General features: G+C 40.3%; 1 protein-coding gene across 8 annotated transcripts in view; it reads left to right on the top strand.

Annotated features, from left to right (window-relative positions):
- The window catches only part of PHF20 (PHD finger protein 20), a 136,297-nt gene that overhangs the window by 21,252 nt on the left and 90,646 nt on the right, over positions 1 to 24,399 (top strand). For 5 of the 8 annotated variants that reach the window (XM_055436595.2, XM_055436577.2, XM_055436585.2 and 2 more), the window contains one exon: positions 2,735 to 2,849. In XM_055436595.2, the coding sequence (XP_055292570.1) occupies positions 2,767 to 2,849 (83 nt within the window). In that variant the 5' untranslated portion in view covers positions 2,735 to 2,766. Of the gene's footprint in view, positions 1 to 2,734; positions 2,850 to 14,164; positions 14,275 to 24,399 lie in introns of those variants that run through there. The other 3 variants (XM_055436609.2, XM_055436617.2, XM_055436569.2) reach the window with 1 other exon arrangement.

The raw sequence follows: 24,399 nt of genomic DNA, 5'->3' as shown, positions 1-24,399 counted from the left end.
TAGCCCTCTTGCAGCTTGAGAAAAATGTGTGTTTAAATGTAAGAAGTAAAAACTTATATAATCTTCTTAATACCTACTTCTGTCTTGAACTATTTTTTATTCTTTAGTAGATGTTGTCAGATTAAATTGAGACTTTCAGATGGTTGTCCCTCCTTTTGCCCTTTGTTAGAGCTCTTTCATCTCTCCTCAGTGTTTGTGTTTGTCTTCCTGGGTGGACGGGAGCTGGGACTGAGTTGGATTTCTGATTCCTGATTTCCAGCACAGTGCCTTCCTGACAGTGCTCACTAATGATTTGTTGAATAAATTAATGTGCAATTTAAAAACAAACTCTGCCATCCCAGAGGAGTGGAGGGATTTGGACATGGGACATAAAAGTCAGATTAGTCCTTAGTCTTGTTCTGACTGATATCAGAGTGGAGCTTCAAATAAATGGGTTAGAGTTACAATGAAACCTGTTTCAGTTCATGATAAGGAAGACCTTCAAGAATTTTGCCTCAAGAGGAATTGGTTTTCTTGAGCCATTAAGAATAATTTGCTCATTTTCATTCACTGCCTTGTTCCCACACTCCTATATTTTAACGGAAGGCCTCCTTAGGGAAGCTGTGTGGTAAAATAATTAATTCAGAAATCAAGCAGACCTGGGTTTTTGTTCTGGGGCTGGTCACTTAGCACCAGAACCTTAGCCCAATTACTTTAAACCAAATTTCTTCTTATGTGATAATAGGATTATAATTAGCTGCTAACTATGTAGTCCTTATACCATTCCTTAAATGGATTATCTCATTTAGTCTTCACACCCACTACCTGTGGGTAGGTACCTGGTATCACCATCCCCATTTTAGGAAGAGGAAAAAAATTCTGAGGGGTTAAGTAATTCACCCAAATTCATTCCGATAATAAGGGGTGGGGTTGAGGATTAAAGGCCAAGAATTTAATCCTATTACATTAGTGCCATCTCTAAAAGGGAACTGTCTCCCTGCATGAAGTGTAATAAACTCTAGCTGCTCTGGTGAATTTTCAGTGCCACTCTTCTTGTGTGCCATCATCTTTTCATATAATCTGAGAGGCAAAACTTAATCTGCATATTACTTGGTATGCATGAAGTCAAAAAGATAATTGAGATGCTTTTTCAGGCAAGTCAAAATGAAGACTTTTTACTTATGTTAGGTTTGATATCTCGTTTTCCTGGAGAATGTGAAGTATAGCTAGTCAGACCTCCGACTTGCCCTTTCCTAGAGTCCATATCATCCAAATACTCTTGTTTGACATAGCTTTTCAGTTGAAACTGTCAACTGTTCCTGTCTTAGTCTGATGTTTGCTTTATGTCTTCCCCATATCAGCCCTTTGGAATGAGTTGTTTAATATAATGGATAGCTCATCCTGTACATTTTTTTCCTCATGGGAAATTTCCAGTGTGAAAAATTGTAAATTTAGGAAACTGTTTAAGAGAGAGAGATCACTTACAACCTGTTTTTTTTTTTCCTTCCAGTCTTTTTTTTTTTTAATGCACATGAGTTTTACTGTGAGTTCAGAGGGATATAATTTTACATCCTGCTTTTTCATGTAATATATTGCGAGAAAATGTGATGGTATGTACACATTAGATATGAGGACCCACTTCTGTGATTACTCCTCATTCATCTATTGCAAAGATTACCCTTGTGATCTGAGGCAGATACTGCCCTGACAGTGCTCTGGTATTGCTTGGGCAGTGTAGGCTGTTGGGATCCAAAGTTCAGTGGGAGAGAATTTACTGGGGGTTGCCCTTGCTATACATATGGAGGTGGCCTGCTCAAGTGCTCCAAGAGCTCAGAGTGGCTACATCTCCAGCAAAACCACCACTAGCCCCTAAAGATCAGTTTTACTCATATGGACAATGATCACCAATCTCAGTTTGTCAGAATTTACTCAAGAAGAAGCAGAAAATAAAATAGAACAAAGAATGAATAAATAGACATTTCTTGTCCAGCCTTCCAAAAGTAAAGGACCAGAAATTGGAGTTCATATTTTGTTTCCTTCCTTTGTAGCACTTAAAATTCATAGCAGTTGCAGTTTGTAGTTAAGTTGTTTGTCTGTTTTACTGGCTACATTTTTTGCTCCCCCCAGTAGACTGGAAGCTTCAGGAGGCCAGGAATTGTCTCTTTTGGTCTTGAGGACTGTTTTTCTCAAGTCTCTCAGCAGATGTTTGTTATCATTTGTCTTCAGCAAATGATTAAATTTAGTTCTGAGTGACTGTTTTTCTTTGGTGTTCTGAGGAGTCCCCCTTACAGGTGAATCCTTGGTAAGCAGTGTGGGGGGCTTCTCAGGTGGCGCTAGAGGTAAAGAACCTGCCTGCTAATGCAGAAGACGTTGAGACACAGGTTTCATCCCTGGGTCAGGAACAGCCCCTAGAGGAGGGCACGGCAACCTACTCCAGTATTCTTGCCTGTATAATCCTGTGGACACAGGAGCCTGGGGCTACAGTCCATGGGGTCAACAAGAGTTGGACATGACTGGAGCAACTGAGCACTCCTTCCAGTTCCAGAGATACAAGATGCTGCGTGATAGAGGAGGAGGAACCAGTGGAGGGCACACCTGTGCTAGGATGAGGGCAGGAGTAAAGCAGGGTGCTGACGCAGTTTCCTGGAGCTTTGTGTTTTGAATAATGCCTGTTTGTCTTTTATGTGTAGTGAGTGATACTCCACTCTGGGCAGACTTTGCCTAAGTTTCATAAATATTTAATTGGCTTTTTCAGGAGAATAAAAGCAGCTTCGTTGATGACTGAAAATGACAAAGCATCCACCTAACAGACGAGGAATCAGCTTTGAAGTGGGAGCCCAGTTGGAAGCCCGGGACCGATTAAAAAACTGGTACTTTTACATTTTTCTGTTAATTAAATCCCTTCAGTAAAGGACATTTGCCAGCACTGATAAAGAGGGTTAGCCTAGGCTTTTCTGTAGTGTGTTCCTGCTTCCTGACTCTTAAGTCTAAAGCTGTGGTAATATCTTTCTCTTTGGTGCTGGGATCCCTGTGTTGAGGGAACTATCTAGTTATATGTGTTTCCCTTTTCTGCCTGTTCATCTGGAGGAGTTATGGGAAGAAGCAGGAAGTGGCTACAGGGAAGGGAAGAGTTATTAGTGGCAACTTATTCTTGGCTGCCTGTCTGAAAGATCAGAGATGGAAGAATGAAGAAAAGGGGGGTAGATCAGAGCAGTTGGTGTGTTGCAAACACCCCCTCCTGTTTTCTGGGTGTGTTGTTGTACGGTTGAAACTTAGTCATCACATCGTAGGGATGATTTGGTTCAGAAACTGAGAGGTTGTAGTCCCAACTTTGTCATTGACTCGTGACTGCTGGTTGGTAATTAGCCACTGTGAGCATCAGCTTCATCTGTAAATGTAGGTATTAGTAATACTGACCTCAGTGGAGTTTTTCTGAGAATCAAATAACAGGATGTGTGGGGAAAGGCCTTGTAAACTGTAAAGTGGTGGTTGTTGTTGAGGATATCCTAGAGTTTAATCTTTTGTTTATGCTTAAAGTGAAAGTGAGGATTTCAGAATTCAGACCTTTCTGTGAGTTTTCATAAGGAAGACTATAGTGCTTTTGAGTGTCAAAATAGACAGGCTGACAAGTGCCTGGTGTTTAGAAGGAGAAGATGGGAAGAAAAGCAGGGGAAATGGGGTAGAATATGTCTCTGTTGCCTTTTGGGGCTGGGAGATTTGATATAAGAATTAGGCCCTTTGAACACCTGCTTGTTTCTGTAATTATTTCCCTTTTTTGGTTTCCCTCAGTAATTTTTAAGGCAGCTTAATCAAGAGAAAGAATTCTTTTTAGATTTGAAGAAAAAATTAAAATATTGAAAAAGTTCAAAAGTACAGCTAACCATAAGATAATCTGTGTACTTGTCACTCAGAATTACTGAATTTTAGCACTTTTGTTTTATTTATATTTAAAAAAATAAAGGACATGAAATGTTCCTGGTATAATGGTAGTATCTTTTATGCCCTTTCCAATTCAGTTCCACTCTTGCCTTCCTTAGAGGCAGTCAGCATCCTGTCGTTAGTGCTGTCCTTCCCATGTTTTATATTTTTAGCGTATGTATCCATAAATAATACTGGTTAACATCACTTTGGGTGTTTTTAAAAAAATCATATAAGTGTTCTCATATTGTTTGTTTCTTTTCTGTATTTCATGTTTTTGTGATTTACCCGTATTGGTATAGATATTTGTCCTCATTTCTGTATAGAGTTCCACTGTATGAATATACCGTTTTTTGTTTATTTAGTCTCCTACTGATGTACATTTAGATTCTAGTTCTTCACTTTATACACAGTGCTACCCTGAACATTTCTATAATATCTCTTTGTGCACATGTGCATAAATATTTCTTGGGTAATGGCTTTCAAACTTTTTTGACCATAATCTAGTATAAGAAATATTTTAAAGAAAGCCAGTGTAGTACTTGCCATATACACAATATAAATTTAAAAGAAGCAAAACTTTTGTGAAACAGTCCTTAACCTTAATACATGCAATATACTGTTTTCTAATATACACACAAAACTGCTGGTTGTGAACCATTAATTTGATTTTACAATCCACTGATTTTAACAATGTAATGCAGTCAGTCTGAGAAGCCCTACTCCAGTGAATTTTTTTTTTTTTTTTTTTACTCCAGTGAATTTAAGCAACATTTATTTTGTAGAATATTCCACATTCTGAGTTGGTCACATTGTTTTCTCATGGCGAGTTTAACTTGTTTCTTGTATTCTCTATTTCCTGTAAACTAGAAGTTAGGTTTAGACTTCAGGTTAAACATTGTGTTGCAGAACGGTTGAACGGTTATGCTGTGTGTTTCATATCGCATCCCATCAGGGAACACATAAAGCTATGTCATCCCACTCTCTGTTCTAGTGTATCACTTGGATAAAGTAATGACTGCCATTTCTCACCATTTTAAAAGTGTATTTTTCCCTGTCAGAGTACTAAGTAATTTGTGGGGGTACTTTGGAATATATCTTAAGTGTTTCCCTATATATTTACCTAATGATTTTTAGCATCCATCGATAAGCCTTACCTCAATCAGTTATTAAACCAGAAGTGGAAGAACAGTGATTTTTTTCACCTCTCTCATGCAGTGTTTTATTGTTACAGCTGATGTTCTTTTGTAAGAAGAGCATTTTTTTTTTTTTTACTATATTCCTTTTTAAAGATCACTAAGGACTGAGATTATTCAGCATGATGTTGTAGTTGGTTACATTCATTATTTTCTTTTGTGCTAAAATTTTCCCAAACTTGGTCAGTGACAGGCTATTTAAACGAGCTTCTTTGATCTTTTGACACACTCCTGTTAGTCGTTGGGTATTACTTATTTTCTGGCATTATTAGAAGCCCCAGATTTATTTCACCTGTCATGCTCCCAAGACCCTGTCTATTTCTCCAAGGCAACCTGGTTTCTTTTAGTTAGAAGTGGTACTTCTAAGTTGGGCACTGGGTTTGTTTATTGCGCTAGAATGTCATTTCTTTTAAGACTTTTTTTAGTGGTTGGAGCTAAGAAATAGTTGTTTTGAAACATTATGACTTCATTTTTATTTTTTGGCCACACTACATGGCGTGTGGAATCTTGGTTCCCAGACCAGTCAAACCCATGCCTCCTGCATTGGGAGCACAAGAGTCTTGTGGACCACCAGAGAAGTCCCTGTGAGTTCATTTTTATATTTATAATTTAAATGGAACATTTTGTAATTTTTAAAATTTTGCCTTTCTTTTTTATTAAAAGTCTTTGTTTCTAATCACACTAATATATTAACCCATTTGCTTTATTCTGTATTACACACAAAATAGTTTCAAAGTTACAATACTGGCTTTAAAAAAAATCTGAGTGAAATTTAAGATTTTCCTGACATTTAAAAATATTATGGGGACTTGCCTGGTGGTCCAGTGGTTAAGATTCTGAGCTCCCAATGCAGAAGGCCCAGGTTCATTCCCTGGCCAGAGAATTAGATCCCATATGCCGCAACCAAGAGCTCACATGTTACAACTAAGGCCTGGCATGGCCAAATCAATAAATATATTTAAAAAATTATGCATCTGCATCTCTTCTGCTGTCTCATATACAGGGTTATCATTTCCATCTTTCTAAATTGGTGAGGGTGGGATGATTTGGGAGAATGGCATTGAAACATGTATATTATCATATGTGAAACGAATCACCAGTTCAGGGTCAATGCATGTTGCAGGATGCTCAGGGCTGGTGTGCGGGGATGACCCAGAGGGAGGATAAGGGGGGAAGGGAGGTGGGAGGAGGGGTTCAGGAAGGGGAACTCGTGTGCACCCGGGGTGGATTCATGTCAATGTATGGCAAAACCAACCAATATAGTATTGTGAAATAATTAGCCTCCAATAAAAAAAAAAATTATGTACCCTTCCCCCCAGGATAAATTATATTTAATTTGTTACAAATTAAATGGGACTCTAAATTAAATAATGTGAGTTCCATCTCAATACTCTTACAGTATAATTTTATTTTTACATTAAAATTTTTTTATGTGCGTACAGTAAAATTTCCCTTTTTTTGGTGTATATGCCTATGAGTTTTAACTCATGTATAGATTCTTGTAAGCATCAGAACTAACAAGAAACAGAGTACTTCAAAGACTTCTCTCATGCTACACCTTTGCCAGTCTATACTTATTTGATTTGATTAGTTTGTTTACTGTGTTCCTCACTAGCATGCTAACTCAGTAAGGAATAGGGTGTTAGGACTGGTTTCCGAGAAACAGTGCAGTTGATTTATTTGGAAACTGTGAGTGGGAGAATTGGGGAGTGAGGTGAAGAGACTGAGAGAGCTATGGACTATCTTGTGAGTCTGATCCCTGGAATGGAGAAAGGAAGATGATAGGAAGTCCTAGAATGCCGTGCAGTACTCAGAAGGTTTTGGCAACAGAGATGGTGAGTCCTCAAGCCAAAGGTGCTGTCAAAAGAGTCTTGTCTCCATATATCCCTGCTCACCCAGCCATTGGCTGGGGACAGCCTCAGGGAAGTGTGGCAATGGAACAGAGGTGGTGATGAGTGTCAAGCTGCTATAGCTGGGATCAGTTATTAGCATTGCTTGGAGAATCCCAGGGACGAGGGAGCCTGGTAGGCTGCCGTCTATAGGGCCGCATAGAGTTGGACATGACTGAAGTGACTTAGCAGCAGCAGCAAGGATGTGAAGCGTGTATTTTCAAGGCAGCCACTTGTGGGCTATCTGTTCTGTTCTCTAATATATGTCCATTGCCTCAAAATTGAACCTGGCATATAATAGATGCTCAATAAAATTTGTGAACTGAGTTCCAGATGATTGTTGGAAAACATTTTCCTAGGTTGTTTTGATTGCTTACATCTTAAGCTTGAGAGAAAAAAAGTTTTTTTTAATTGTAGTATAGTTTGTTCACAATAGTGATTCAGTTTTTTTAAAAATTATATTCCATTATAGGTTGTGACAAGATATAAAAATTCTTTGTACTAAACAGTAAATCCTGTGGCTTATCTATTTTATGTACAGTAGTCTGTTTCTCGGAGAAGGCAATGGCAAGCCACTCCAGTACTCTTGCCTAGAAAATCCCATGGATGGAGGAGCCTGTGGTAGGCTGCAGTCCGTGGGGTCGCTAAGGGTCGGACATGACTGAGCGACTTCACTTTCACTTTTCACTTTCACACATTGGAGAAGGAAATGGCAACCCACTCCAGTGTTCTTGCCTGGAGAATCCCAGGGACGGGGGAGCCTGGTGGGCTGCCGTCTATGGGGTCACACAGAGTCGGACACGACTAAAGTGACTTAGCAGCAGCAGCAGCAGTTTGTTTCTGTTAATCCCATACACCTAGTTTGTCTCCTCCCTTCTCTTTGGTAACCATAAGTTTTCTATGTTTGTGAGTCTGTTTCTATTTTATTTATAGATTCATTTATATTGTTTTTTATATTCCACATATAATGTGTAGTATTTGTCTTTCTCTGACTGTTTTACTTTACTAAGCATAATATTCTCTAGGTCCATCCGTATCACTGCAGATGTCATATTTCATTATTTTTAATAGCTAACTAATATTCCATTATATATGTTTATACCACACCTTCTTAAGCCAATTGTTGATGGGCATTTTCGTTGTTTCCGTGTCTTGGCTATTGTCTTAATAAATAGTGCTGGTATGAACATTGAGGTGCATGTATCTTTTTGAATTAAAGTTTTTGTTTTTTCTGAATATTTTTCCAGTCCCACCCTGGAGTGGGATTATTGGATCATATGGTAGCTCTCTTCCTAGTTTTTTGAGAAGCCTCTATACTGTTTTCCATAGTGGCTATACCAATTTGCATTTCCACCAACAGTGTATGAAGATTCCCTAGAGAAAATGTTTTTTAGTGTTATAGAATTAGATAGCAACTAGGTAAAGGACTGACTGCCAGGCTCTCCATGTGCAGCGTCTCCATTAAGATTTCTCAACAAGCTATGAGGTTCTTTATTGTCTCAATTTTATAAATGAGGGAAGAAACTGAGGCTCACAGAGGCAAAAGTCCTTTGTCCCAAATTTCAGAGCTGGTGAGTGGTAGAGCTGGGATTTGAAACCCTGTTCATCTGACTCCAAAACTTGGCCATATCTCCGTGGTGATTCCTTTCTCTGGAGATATTTTTTCTGAGTGTGCTTCCCTGTTTCCTAGATTGGCTACTAGTTGCAAAAAAAGAAAAAAATAAATGGGGGTGGGAATGAGAAGAGTTACTTTTCAAAACACATGACAGAAGTGTAATGGAGACAAAGATGTGACTTTGAGTGGTTTTTCTGTATTAATGCTTTTTAAAAGGTCTGTAGTTTTGATTAATTTTGTCTGTATTGCTTAAACAGAACTCTGTTTAAGGGTTCACCTTTGTAAACTCACGTTTTCTCACCTTTGTTAACTGCACATTTTCTGTTTCTGTTAAACTAGTAACAGTAACGATGACAGCGAACGTTTATCAAAGATTTTCTATGTATCAGGTATGATGCTATTGCTTTACATGGGCCATCTCATTTACTCTCCCATAGCAAGTCCATTGGGAACTGAAGCTCAGAGATAGAATGACTTGCCCAGGGTTAGAAGTTAATCACTGCTGAATCTGAGACCTCCTGACCCAGTTTTGTTTGATGACAGTGTTTTGTGTACCTTTCCAGAATTTATTTATAAAACACCCAACCCAGCTTTTCTTAAATTACAAGATCCCCCCAAAATCATGGAATTAGGATTTTCCCCCCTTGTTTGGGGGGGGGGGTCATGCTATGCAGTTAGTGGGATCTTAGTTCCCTGACCAGGGATTGAACTTGGGTCCTTGTCATTGAAAGTGCAGAGTCCTAACCACTGAACTGCCAGGAAATTCCCTCAGAAATAGGATTTCTGTTTTCTCAGTGAAAGTGAAAGTTGCTCAGTTGTGTCCGGCTCTTTGTGACCCCGTGGGCCATATAGTCCATGGAATTCTCCAGGCCAGAATACTGGAGTGGATAGCCTTTCCCTTCTCCAGGGGATCTTCCCAACCCAGGGATCAAACCCAGGTCTTCCGCATTGCAGGCAGATTCTTTACCAACTGAACCACAAGGGAAGCCCAAGAATACTGGAGTGGGTACCTTATCCCTTCTCCAGCAGATCTTCCCGACCCAGGAATCCAACTGGGGTCTTCTGCATTGCAGGCAGATTCTTTACCAACTGAGCTATCATGGAAGCCTGTTTTCTCAGAGACAGGCATTTATAAAATACAGATTTAGATTTTCCAGGGAGATCATTAGTTCTCAAAGCAGGTTATCTCACCAAACAGACTATAGAATATTGATAAGAATCTGCATTCTAATTTTAGACCTACCACTGTGGGGTGAACTTTCCACATATCCACATATCTTCTGCTCTGTAGATGGAGTAGTAATCCTGCCTTCCCTCTTAATTCCGCCATTGCATTGATAAGCTGACTGTCTAATGTATGAGAGGCTGCAGTTCCCTAGTAATGATGCTTGGTGGATGGAATGGAAGCTGCTTTTTCTGATGCCTTCTGCCTTCTTCCTGTCATCTGGTGGGAGTGCACCATCTGTCCTGAACAGTAGGCTTGGCCTTCCCTGTTCTTACTCTGAACACAGTGAAAAAAGCTCCTTTTGTCTGTTGCTTTCCTGACTCTTTGGCATGTTACCACCACCTTGTTTCCATTTAAGTTGATCATGGTCTTCTTCCATTTCTTGTACAAAGGAGTTCAGAATCTGAGTTCCATAGTGTCCTTAGCTCTTTTTCCTTTCTGTTTCTTTTTCATTAGGATTATTTACACTGATGCAGTCTGGGTTCCTGGTTCATACCTCTTCACTTCTTGTGCTATCGTCTTAAAAAAAGTTCACCTTATTTCTGAGCTTTCCACATATGTGTATTGAGGCATTATACTAGGCACTATGGAATAAAGAGAAATCATTCCCTTCAGCTAGTAGGGCCCTCAAGAAGTTTAAGGCCAGTGAAGTATTTGGCTTTGCCTGTAGCATTGCTGGCCAAGGATTGTTAATTGTGTCCTGTCATCCTTATATCTTTGCTGATATTTCATATTTAATGAGTGACTTACTCTGTTAGGCACAAGTCTAAACCCTAACCCTAATCCCATACCCCGTTTAATCCTCACAATACAATCAAGTGTATACTTTTATTATTACCATTTTATACATGAGGAAACAGAGGCACAGCAATTGAGTAAGTTGCCCAAAGTTGCACAACTGATAAGTAATGGATTTGGGATTTGAATCCAGATAGTCTGGCTTCTGAGCTTGACAAGGTGTTGCTTTGATTCCCCATTCTGTGTCCTGTACCTAAGATATAGAGTCAAGTTCCTGAAATTAATTATATTGTGGGGTGACATTTACTGTGTACAGAGTTCATGTACAAACCCCTGGGAGACAACAATTAATTTTGTGTATAGGAATTTTAGAAGAGTTCCAAAAGATGACTGATGCCAAATCATTTATACAGTGCTAGAAGCTGGAGAAGAGTGGTGATTAGGCTAGACATAGACCCTGATCTTCAGGAATTGACCTTCCAGTAGAGGTAGATAAACCATAAATAAACAGATTGATTCCATGAAGACTAGGTGGTGATAATTGAAGAGGAATAAGTAATGGTAAGTGGACAGAGAGTGATGTGGTATGTCTATGATGGGAGCTTTTCAGTGTAGAGAATGCTCAGGGAACATCTGTCTGACAAGGAAGCATTTGAGCAGAAATCTGAAGATAGTGAGGGATAACCAGGGGAAGAGGGTTCCAGGTGGAGGCAGCCAAGGCACAGCATACTGGGCACGGTCAGGCAGTCAATGGAGAGTAAAGAGTAAGGGGGCCAGAGGTAGAAGATGAGCCCACAGCTGTCATCAGGGGCTGGATAGGCCAGAGGAGGGGTTTTGGACTTGATTGTAAATGTAATAGGAAGTCATTGAAAGATTTTAAACATTAAAGTGACATTATCTGATTTCAGTTATTAAAAGTGGCTATGGTTATTGTGTGTAATATGCTTGTAATAGCAGGCAGGTACGGGGAGAAATAGGGAGAACCCTAGGAGTCTTATGTAGCAGTCGAATTTAAGGTGATAGTTGGTTGAACTAAAAAGCATTGGTGGTGATGATGAGAAGGGATCAGAGTCTGGGTATTTTTCAGAGGTATAGCCAATAGATTTGCTGATGATGTTTTGAGAGACAGCGGAGAATCAAGGAAGTCAAAGTACTGATAGAATATTTGCTGAAATGGGGAAAACCAGCTGTGTGATTTTAGACATTTAAAATATGGGATTCCTTTTTCATCACCAAGTGGAGATGTTGAGCAGATGGTTGAATAAAATTCAAGCATCTAGATGTGAGCCCTGGGTTAGAGGTAGAAATTTGAGAGTTGGCAGTAAATATAGGGGATTAAATTTTTTTTTAATTTTTAGAACAGTTTTAGGTTCATAGCAAAACTGAGCAGAAAGTATAGAGTCCCCATCTCTTGCCCTCACACCTACAGTCTTCCCCACTGTCAGCATCCTGCACCAGGGTGCTATATTTGTTAAAGTTAAAAATTTTTTTCCATTACATGGATTTGCTTTATGTTTCTTTTTTTCCTAAATTTTATTTATTTATTTAGGCTGAAATGGGTCTTTGTCGCTGAGCTGGCTTTTTCTAGTTGCAGTGCTCAGGGTTCTCATTGGGGTGGCTTCTCTTATTGGGGAGCATGGGATCGAGGGCGCAGGCTTCAGTGATTGCAGCACGTGGGCTCAGTAGCTGTGGCTCCTGGCTCCTAGAGCAGTCTCAGTAGTTGCGGTGCACGGGCTCAGCTGCTCCTCAGCATGTGGAATCTTCCCAGACCAGAGTTCCAACCTGTGTCCCCTCCATTGGCAGATTGATTCTTAACCCCTCAACTACCAGGGATGCCCTTTAGCTGTGTATTCTGATGAACGTTTATTCATGTATATACATATGTAACCACCCAGGTTAAGATAGAGACATTCTGGGCTCCTTAGAAGACCTTTTTTCCCATATCCAGTCACAGAGTCCCCTCACCTCTAGAGGAACTACTTTCTGCGACTGTGTATTTAAAGTGAGGCCCATCAGCATGTGTGTATTCTCTGGCATAATCAGCTGCCTGGGTGCAGGAGCGGAAAATGTGGAGGATCTGATGGACCTGCATGTGTGTATGCTAACTCGCTTCAGTCGTGTCCAGCTCTTTGCGACCACAGGGACTGTAGCCCACGAGGCTCCGCTGTCCATGGGATTCTCCAGGCAAGAATACCGGAGTGGGTTGTCCTGCAGTTGGAGTTTATCCAAGCAGGTGTGATGGAGAACAAGAGGGGCCAGGGAGTTAAGGGTATCTGCAAGGAAGTGAGATTAAATGATAAGATTTCCAGAATCAAAGTGAAGTGTGAGAGCAGGCAGAAGGGACAATGTGAGCAGAAGTATTGAGGGTTCACAGAACATGGTATGTTCTCAGACTCTGGAGAGGGACAGATCATGAGTGGTGGGAGTTTGGGCAAGATTTTAAGCAGGAGAGAGACATGGTCCAGTCCCTTGTAGGAACAGAAAAGTGGTGGTGTTTATTCAATCACCAAACATTTATTGAGTGTCTCTATATCTGGCCCTTTGCCTGGACTGATAGAAGAGTATAGGAGTTACTTAGGCATACTGGAGAAGCTGGCTTAAAACTCAACATTCAGAAAACTAAGATCATGGCATCCAGTCCCGTCATTTCATAGCAAATAGGTGGGGAAAAATGGAAACAGTGACAGACTTTATTTTCTTGGGCTTCAAAAACAAGCAGACGGTGACTGCAGCTATGAAATTAAAAGACGTGTGCTCCTTGGAAGGAAAGCTATGACGTACCTAGATAGCATATTAAAAAGCAGAGACATGACTTTGCTGACAAAGATCCATCTAGTCAAAATTATAGTTTCTCCATTAGTCATGTATGGATGTGAGAGTTGGACCATAAAGAAGGCTGAGTGCCGAAGATTGATACTTTTGAACTGTGGTGCTAGAGAAGTCTCTTGAGAGTCCCTTGAACAGCAAGGAGATGAAACCAGTCAGTCCTGAAGGAAACCAACCCTGAATATTCATTCATTGAAAGGACTGATGCTGAAGGTGAAGCTCCAATACTTTGGCCACCTGATGGAAAGAGCTGACTCATTGGAAAAGACCCTGATGCTGGGTCATATTGAGGGCAGGAGAAGGAGGCGACAGAGGTTGAGATGGTTGGATGTCATCATCAACAAATGGATATGAATCTGAGCAAACTCCGGAAGATGGTGAAGGACAGGGAAGCCTGGTATGCTGTGGTCTAGGGGTCCCAAAGAGTCAGACACAACTTAGCAACTGAAAAACAGCAACAAGAGCTGACTGTTCAATTGTGGGAAAGGATCAGCATAGAGAGGAGAGATGAATTCAAGACATTTTCAGAGTTAGACGTGTCAGATGTTGAAGAATGAAAGTGGTGAAGCGATAGGGAAAGAGAGAAGACATTCAAAATAGTACAGTTTTTCTGTAGTTTAATAGTCAGCTCTTTGTTTTACCCTGAATACGATTTCCATCCCCATCTCCTCTCCACAAAGGCTGGAGATGGCTTAGAATGTTACTTTTGTGCATAGGAGTCATTTGCTTCTGGTATGTGCCCTGAGCCAGGAATAGAGTGCCATACTCTGATTCTTGAAGTAAATGATGTTGTATGTTTGCAGAAAGGCTGTTTATACAGGGAAGAATCTGGAAGCAGCCTGCCCAACCCCTGGGTCAAAGTTCAGGAAAATTATCAGCTACCACCAGGTAGGCCATTAGGTAGGTAACACAAAAGACACCTCTGTGGACCTATGTTAGTACAAGGATATTTGTATGTGAAGTCAAGTTAAGAGCAGAAGTCTCTTCCCTGAATTTAGTGAGGTGATTTGGACAGTGATCTCTGTCACACCTCTACCTAGTCACTCTCTTTGAGCTTCCATTTCTGCACATGTAAGACAGGTGCAGTGACCTAACAATTCCATAAGTCCTCATGGGATGGTGGTAAAAATCCTGTGAGATACATGTAGAGGCCGTGTATAGCCCCTGGAGGAAACTGCTCACATTGATTATGAATAGCCCTGTGAGGAAATGCTGATGAGCAGTGGGAGTAGGAAATCAGAGGGAAATTGTTATCCCTTTTGGTTCCTCTTTTTCCCTCTGTAGCAGTTCTTCAGTTTGTATTTTTGGTGTGTATGTGGGGGGACCAGAGAGATTTCTGCCAGGCACTGTCTAGCTCTAATTTAAGCATCTGCACAGTGTGCAGCTTAGTTTTACTCAGAAGCAGCCAAAACTCTGAGCATTAAGCCTTCCTGGGACTCGAGGTCATATACTGTGTATAAAAGCCAAGGTTGTATTTCTGTGTTAGACCTGGGCTGTTCTTTGCCTTTCTGGTTGTGCAGGTAGAGTTAGTCCCTCTCATTTGGTATGGGTTTCACTTTGCAACGGTCCTCTCCTCTCCTTTCCTTGGTGGAGCCCCAGGGTAGGTTGACTTTTCTGGTGGTTTAGAGCAGTGTGGCTCAAATGCAAAAAAACATGGGGACTAGTGCCTCCAACCTATATACTATCTATGGATCTCACTTTTAGTAGCGTTGGGGCAAAATACTTTTATGGTAGTTATTTATTGACAAATTTTCTCAAAATTTAGTGGCCTAAAACAACACTGCCATTATTCTTTCAGTGTGTGGATCAAGAATTCAGGAGCAGCCTCTGGGTTGAGGTCTTATGTTTGTCCTAAGTTGGTGCTGATTGCTTGTGGGAGACTTGTGGCTATGTGTGAACCTCTCCGTAGGGCATCTAAAATGTTCTCATGATGTGGCCCTGGCTTCTTCCAGAATGGGGAACCTAAGAAGTGGCAGTGCTGTGTGTGTGTTAAAATAATACACATAAAATTTATTGTTTTAACCATTTTAAAGTGTCTAGTACATTCAGTTCAGTTCAGTTCAGTCGCTCAGTCGTGACCGACTCCTTGCGACCCCATGAATCACAGCATGCCAGGCCTCCCTGTCCATCACCAACTCCCGGAGTTCACTTAAACTCATGTCCATTGAGTCGGTGATGCCATCCAGCCATCTCATTCTCTGTCATCCCCTTCTCCTCCTGCCCCCAATCCTTCCCAGCATGAGTCTTTTCCAGTGAGTCAACTCTTTGCATGAGGTGGCCAAAGTATTATATTCATATTGTTGTGCAACCATCACCACAACCCATCTCCACAATTACTTATTTATTTAAAATGTAAATAAATTTATTTAAGTGTAATTATGTACAATTTTTTATCAGTTACAGGAGTACAATATAGTGACACAATTTGTAAAGGTTATGGTCCATTTGTAGTTATTATAAAATATTGGCTATATTCTCTATGTTGTCAGAACTTTTTCATCTTCCCAAACGGAAACTCTATACAGATGAAAAAGTAACTCCTCATCCTCTTCCTTCACCAGCCCCTAGAAACCACTATCCAACTCTCTATTTTTATGAATGTGACTACTCTAGATCTTGCAATCTGTCCTCTTGTGATTGCCTGGCATGTTGCAGTCCATGGGCTTGCAAAGCATTGGACATGACTGAGACACTGAACAACAACAGTGTTTTCAAGATTCATTTGTGTTTTAGGATATATATTCAAATTTTATTCTTTTTTAAGACTGAGTAATATTCCACTGTGTGGACATAGCACATCTTATTTATCCATTCTTCTGTTGATGGACAGTTGAATTGCTTCCATTTTTTGACTATTAAGGGTAATACTGCTATGAACGTCAGTATACAGATATCTGTTTGAGTCTCTGCTTTCAATTCTTCAGGGTATATTTACCCAGAAGTAGAATTGCAGCACTTTTTAGGACCCAGACTTGAAGTCTTACACCATTACTGCTGCCATATTCTGTTTGTTAGAAATGAGGCCACATTCAGTGGGAGGATAATTAGGCTCCACCTTTTGAGGGAAGGAATGTAACATTCACAGACGTATTTTAAAACCATTATATCTACCTTTTGAGAGTGATCATACAATGCCAGGTTAATTGCAAACACACACACTAAAATTCCTTAGTAGTACTTGATTATATGGGAGTCATCTTCATCTCAACCTTTTTCATGTTATTGCTCATTCGTGGCATCTCAGCTGGGAAGCTCTAATAAAAATGGTACAGATTTGTGGGAAAGCACAATAAAACATTACTCAAGGAGACCTTGTGGACCACCAGCTCTGTGTTCATGAACACCCAGTGGTCCATGGATTGCTGTCGGGCAACAATCATTTCAGGTCCAGCTGCCTATCCGTACAGTAGGTGTGGAATCCTTGGGGTTCCTGCATAGTTCTCTACACAGGGTTGCTGTTTCTTTTCTCACCTTCAGTTTCCTGTACATCCTTACCTTCTTTTGTGCTTCTCTTCTTCTGTACCTGTGCTGATTTACTTTTTTACACCTTCTCCCAGAAAGACTTTCAGCCTCACTGCCTCCTTGATCACCTGGAAGATGCTGATTCATCTTTCAGAATTGAGTCATGTGTCTCATTTTTACTAGTTGTTTTGACCCCTTCTTCTTCCTCACCCTCCTTCCTCTCCCCCTAGAACTAGCCTTTTGTTCCTCAGTACCTTATTCTACTTTAAACAGTCTTCCTTAGTTGCACCTGTGATACTTAATTACAGTTATTTGTGTATATAGAAATATACATTTATTCCTCCTGAGGATACTGTAGTGAATGAGAGATAGGTGTCTTTAGGGGTGTCTATAATCTAGGAACGGAGAAGGCAATGGCGAGTCACTCCAGTACTCTTGCCTAGAAAATCCCATGGATGGAGGAGCCTGGTAGGCTGCAGTCCGTGGGGTCACTAAGGGTCGGACACGACTGAGCGACTTCACTTTCACTTTTCACTTTTCACACATTGGAGAAGGAAATGGCAACCCACTCCAGTGTTCTTGCCTGCAGAATCCCGGGGACAGGGGACCCTGGTGGGCTTCTGTCTACGGGGTCACACAGAGTCGGACACGACTGAAGTGACGCAGCAGCAGCAGCAGCAGTAATCTAGGAAAGCAGGCCATGAATGTAAGCAAGTCAGCAGAGAAACAAGTGAAGTAATTACAGATTGGGGTAATGTTATTTAAGAAGGAAGAAACAGGAAATTGACACAGATTGGAAAGAGATGGGGGCTACTCGATATATATATATTCAGAGATTCTGAGGCTGCAGGGCGTAAGACTGTTGCCTGGGAAGAGTGGACAGAGGGAAAATGATTCAGGTGAAGTGAACAGACCTGGTGTGGGAAGGTATGTGTATGTCTGAGGAAATCAAAGGCGCAGTGTGCCTTGTAACATTGTCTTTCTTCCTCTGTAAGCTGTTGTGATTACAGGTTTTTATAGATTTGGCTCTGTATTTCCTAACCCTGGCACAGTTCCTGGCCCAGCGTGGGTACTCAGAAAATGTCAGGGGAACTGATAAATTTCTTTTTCTCTAATTTTTGTCCCTCTTCTTGTCTCTTTACATTTGATTGGCTACACTGGCCTTCTGTGGCTTCTTGTTTTAGTGACCAGTTTTACCACTTGCTTAAGGTCACCATAGTAACCTAAGTTACTGTGAAGTTTAGGTTATATCACTTTTCCAAGTTGAATTTTATTTTATTTATTTTGACTGGGCCACACAGCTTGGTGGATCTTAGTTTCCTGACCAGGGATTGAACCCGGGCCCTGGCAGTGACAGCACCTAATCCTAACCACTAGACCACTAGGGTGTTCCCCCAAATTGAGTTTTAGACAGATGAGTTTTTAATAGTTTTTGGCCTTCAGAAAAAAGCTTTTTGGTAACTAAGTTTGTCATAATGACCACAGCACCTGTGTGTATATCTCCTCCAATTTGACAGTTTCTGTACTGGGATATGTTTGTCTCTTTGACATCTGCAGCATGGATATTCTTGGTTTGTTTTGGTAATTCATTGTGCTCTGTGTGTGTATATATTCCTGTTGCTGTTTTGTGACTCTAGGTGTTCATAATCAAACCTTTTTTTATAAGTACATTTGATGAACATTTATTGAATGCCTAATATATAACAATCTGGAAGAAATTTATACACTTAGCAAACAGCTCTCTTCATCTTTAAAGGTTCACCCCAAGTGCTAAGTCGTCTTCTCTAAAGTCTTTTTCTCAACCCCTCCAATACCTGATGAAAAAGTTTACAGTGGCCTCTATTGCTGCTTCTGGGGAAGGTGAACAGAGGAAGTAGATTAAGCTTAACAAAGAGATTAGGAGGTAAATGATAGGAAATGTACTTTAGAAAGAGAAGGGTCTGTTTAGGTGTGTTAGAAGGAGATAGGGGAGAGTGGGCAGAAACTCAGACTGTCTAGCCCAGGCTTTCCCCAGAGAGACAGTGTCTCTCTTCCATCTAGCCCTGGTTATTGGGGTATTGGCAGGCCAGGTAATTCTAGAGTTATACCCCTTTGCTTGTTTCTCTCCACAAATCAAGAGTGTTTTTGGTCCCTGTAGCTGGGCAGAGGAGTGGGGGACTCCAAGGAGCCCACCAAACTTCTCTTTGGGCCCTTGCCATTCTGGAAGCCCTGGTGTTTGGTTATTTGTTTTGTGTCTTCAGGACCTATTAGATTGTCTAGAATCCAAACTAAGGCATGTTTGAACCCTATAGGGCATAGTTTCTGTCCTATAAACTGCTTAGCAATCTAGTGCTTGTATTCGTCATGTGAAAATCCTGTTTGTGGCTTGAGGATGAAATGTTTTTATTGACTCTTGAGCTCATTTCTTCGAAGGAAAACTGCTGATTTTGAACATATAAATTGTATCCGATGATCATTCAAACTCTTATTTGCCTAAACAGGCAAAATAAACTCAAGAAAACTTGACCAGTCTAGTAACATGAAAGTAATGGAAAAGGTATATAAATAACTATCTAATGAAAACACACCAGAGTAGCAGTTTCACAGAAAATGAAATAAAGCTTTCTTCTCCATTCTATGGAGAAGGCAATGGCAACCCACTCCAGTGTTCTTGCCTGGAGAATCCCAGGGATGGCGGAGCCTGGTGGGCTGCCGTCTGTGGGGTCGCACAGAGTTGGACACGACTGAAGCGACTTAGCAGCAGCAGTAGCAGCAGTCCATTCTATGGGGTTAGTGGAGCCTGAATGAAACTGGGCAGAAACGGCATGATATGAGGAAACTTGGGCAAATTCTGCTTATAAAAGAGACACAAAACTAGTCAATAAAATGCTAAAAAGACTAAAGAGATATTTATTAAATGAATGATTCACACAACCAAATGTGACTTTTTTTTAAGCAGGGTAATGATAACTTAAACTTAGGAAATGTATTATTTCATTATCTTCATAGAATAAAAGCAGAGACCTATATAATCACTAGACAAAGGCTGAAAATTCTCAAAATTTATTCTTGATGAACCCTCAGTAAGTTAGACATAGAGAAAAACTTCATGAACTTGATTAAAGGCATTAATAAGAAATCTTTAATGATGAAACACCAGAGACATTTTCATTAAAGAGAAGGATGTCAACTATCTCTGCTAATTTTCAACATCATCTTAGAAACACTAATCAGTGTGATAAATGAGAAAAATAAATGGCAGGTATCAGAATTGAAAGTGAGATAGTATAATCATAATTTGAATATATTGGTAGTCTGCCTGGGAAATGCAAAGGATTTTAATTGATAATCCATTGGATAGAGATTGAATAGAATAAAAAAGTCAGAACACTGACAGGGTATACAGTGAAAATTATTGCATCCACTTCTTTTTCTACCCTGTACTCACTCTACTCCCAAAGGCAACCAGTTTTATTAATTTCTGTCCATCCTACCAGTATTTATTTAACACAAGCCAATCTAGTATATATTCTTATTTTTCTCTTTTGAAACAACAAAAGGTGATTTTATAGTTTGCCTTCTAAAACTTGGAAATCTTTCTTTGTCAATTCATAGTTTGTTTTCATTTTTTTTTTTAACAGCTGCCTAATATTCTGTTTTGTGGATGTCCCAAAGTGAAAGTGTTAATCACTCAGTTGTGTCTGACTCTTTGTGACCCCATGTACTGTAGCCAGCCAGGCTCCTCTGTCCCTGAAATTCTCCAGACAAGAATATTGGAGTGGGTTGCCATTCCCTTCTCCAGCAGCATATAAATTCAACAACCATGAAGCTATTGTTTGATATCTGCCCATTAAATATTTTTTAAAACTTTTAAAAGTATTTATTTTTGCTTACACAAGTATTGTGTGATTAAATTCTCGTAAAAATTAAAACTACAAGCAAAAGTCTCTTGGCTATTCCCAATCCCTCTCTCCTCCCCAGAGCTAAATTTTTTTCAGTTTGGTGTTCAGTGTTTTCTTTTTGGCTATTATTTCCATTAGGAATACGACTCCCAGCTGCAGTGTTAGTTTGGAAACTAGAGTCTCATCATTGTTAGTTACGTGTTGGAAATTTTCTCTCCCCTTTTCTGTCTATACAGATTCCATTCACATTGCCTCTTTTGTTAACCTTGCCTCATCTTTCCAGCTTCCTTTATCGTTGTTCCAATTTTTAGATGGAATGAAATAAAATTATGACTTTTGTCAGTAAGAACCAGTTGATTATTAGCTGTTTCATGTGATTCTACCTAGTAGTTTTTTTTTTTTTTAATTATTGAAGTATAGTTGATTTACAATGTTGTGTTCAGTTCAGTTCAGTCACTCAGTTGTGTCTGACTCTTTGCGACCCTGTGAATCACAGCATGCCAGGCCTCCCTGTCCATCACCAAATCCCAGGGTTCATTCAAACTCATGTCCACAGAGTCGGTGATGCCATCCAGCCATCTCATTCTCTGTCGTCCCCTTCTCCTCCCGCCCCCAATTCTTCCCAGCATCAGACTCTTTTCCAGTGAGTCAGCTCGTCGCATGAGGTGGCCAGAGTATTGGAGTTTCAGCTTTAGCATCAGTCCTTCCAATGAACACCCAGGATTGATCTCCTTTGGAATGGACTGGTTGGATCTCCTTGCAGTCCAAGGGACTCTCAAGAGTCTTCTCCAGCACCACAGTTCAAAAGCATCAATTCTTCGGCACTCAGCTTTCTTCACAGTCCAACTCTCACATCCATACATGACCACTGGAAAAACCATAGCCTTGACTAGATGGACCTTTGTTGGCAAAGTAATGTCTCTGCTTTTTAATATACTATCTAGGTTGGTCATAACTTTCCTTCCAAGGAGTAAGCGTCTTTAATTATCACAGAATGTTGCATAGAGTTCTCTGTGGTATACAGTAGGGTCTTGTTGGTTCTAGTAGTTGTTTTTTTTTTTTTTAATTTTAATTTTTATTTATTTTTTTAATTTTTAAAAAGTTTTACATACTTTTTAAAGGTTACTACTTTCCATTTGCAGTTATTATAATAAAAATATCGATTGTATTTCCCGTGTTGTACACTATATCCTGTGCCTGTCTTACACCCAGTAGTTTGTGCCTCCTACCTGCCCATTCCTGCATTGCCCTTCCCATAATCACTAGTTTGTTCTCTGTATCTGTGAGTCTGCCTTTTTTTTTTTTGTTATATTCATTACTTTGTTGCTTTTTGTAGATTCCACATGTGAGTAATCATACAGTGTTTGTCTTTGTCTGTCTGACCTATTTCACTTAGCATTAATGCCCTCTAAGTGTATCCATGGCGTCTGGTCCCATCACTTCATGGGAAATAGATGGGGAAGCAGTGAAAACAGTATCAGATTTTATTTTTTTGGGCTCCAAAATCACTGCCGATGCTGATTGCAGCCATGAAATTAAAAGACGCTTACTTCTTGGAAGGAAAGTTATGACCTACCTAGATAGCATACTAAAAAGCAGAGACATTACTTTGCCAACCAAGGTCTGTCTAGTCAAGGCTATGGTTTTTCCCATGGTCATATATGGATGTGAGAGTTGGACTGTGAAGAAAGCTGATCGCCGAAGAATTGATGCTTTTGAACTGTGGTGCTGGAGAAGACTCTTGAGAGTCCCTTGGACTGCAAGGAGATCCAACCAGTCCATTCTAAAGGAGATCAATCCTGGGTGTTCATTGGAAGGACTGATGCTAAAGCTGAAACTCCAATACTTTGGCCACCTCATGCGACGAGTTGACTCACTGGAAAAGACTCTGATGCTCGGAGGGGTTGGGGGCGGGAGGAGAAGGGGACGACAGAGGATGAGATGGCTGGATGGCATCACCGACTCGATGGACATGAGTTTGAGTGAACTCCGGGAGTTGGTGATGGACAGGGAGGCCTGGCGTGCTGTGATTCATGGGGTCGCAAAGAGTTGGACGTGACTGAACTGAAGTGAAGTGTATCCATGTTGCTGCAAATGGCAACATTTTATTCTTTTTATTTTATGGCTTAATAGTTTTTCATTATACATATATACTCACACACACACATTCTTTATCCATTCATCTGTTTTTTAAAAATAAATCTTTCTTTTTTTTTTTTCTGGCTGCACCTCTCGACTTATGGGCTCTTAGTTCCCTGATCAGGGATTGAACCCAGGGCCGTAGGAGTGAAAGCTCTGAGTCGTAACCTTTGGACTACCCTCCGTTTATCTGTTGATAGACACTTAGGTTGCATCCATATCTTGGCAATTTTAAATAATGCTGCTATGAACATTGAGGTGCATGTATCTTTTTGAATTAGTGTTTTCGTTTTTTTTTTTTTTTCAGATATATCCCCAGGAGTGGAATTGCTGGGTCATGTGGTAGTTCCATTTTTAGTATTTTGAGAAACCTCTGTACTGTCTTCTACAGTGGCTGCACCAATTTACATTCTCACCAGTAGTGTACAAGGGCTTCCTTTTTTCCACATCCTTGCCAGCATTTGTTATTTGTGTTCCTTTGGATGATGGTCATTCTGGTGTGAGGTAATAGCTTGTTGTGGGTTCGTTTGCATTTCCCTGATGATTAGTATTGTTGAGCATCTTTTCATGTGCCTGTTGGCCATCTACATTTTCATTTTGGGAAAATGTCTATCCATATGGTAGTTTTAAAACTTAGTTGGTGTCTGGTTCTTCTTAAAGACAGAAACCAGAACCACATCCATTTTATAATCTTCTGAGACCTGAAATTGACTGGCTTGATCAAAGTCACTTAATAAGATTTGTTGACAGATGTATGTATTTGTGATCCACCAGGCCTTAACCAGATTGATCCCTAAGATCAACTGCCTCTCTCTTCTCTGGATTGCAGTTGGGTTTCACCATTCACTATAAGTGACTTACATCCTTGTCACACTTTAGAGAAGTAGAGAGAAGGATGATCAAGCTTCTCCTTAGGAAGACTTACTGATCCCTGGGTTATTCTTGATCCTTAGGAAGACTTACTGATCCCTGGGTTATTCTTGATCCACCTGGAGGGATTTTTGTAGTCTGTGGACAGTGAAGTTGCCTATGCCCTGTGAAGTTTTTTGATCAAGGAAGTAGCTTTTGGCTAGCCAAGGGCCCTGAGGTCTTTCACAATCTGTGTACAGTGGAGTTGCTATCCTAGGGTTTTGCAGTTAATTCTATGGATCCAAACTTACGAAACTTTCAGAAGGCACTGAGCAAGTGCAAATTCAAAAGAATCTGAGGTTGTCTTGCAGTGCCAGCTTCTTATTTTGCCAAATAAGAACATTTAAAACAAATATTTAATTATGTTTTTTGTATTTAATACATGCTCATGGTGCAACATTCAAAACAAAAGGATATACACTGAATAAAATAAGTTTCATACTTCCTCTCCAGTTCCTTAACTATCCAGTTCCCCTCCCAAGAGGCAAATCGGGTTGCTTGATCATCCTTCCAGTGATAGCAGGTACGAATGTATTGGCTCCCCCCGCCTCCAAATGAATGGTAGTGCATTCAGTACCATTTTGCATCTTGAGTTGTTGTTTCCATCCCCCCACTTTTCTTA

This window comes from Moschus berezovskii, chromosome 15 (assembly GCF_049115385.1).
Source record: "Moschus berezovskii isolate FMDL1 chromosome 15, NW_MosBer_1.0, whole genome shotgun sequence".
NCBI classification, from domain to species: Eukaryota; Metazoa; Chordata; class Mammalia; order Artiodactyla; family Moschidae; genus Moschus; species Moschus berezovskii.
Note: the sequence above shows the minus strand (reverse complement) of the source record. Positions and strands in the feature narration are given on the sequence as shown.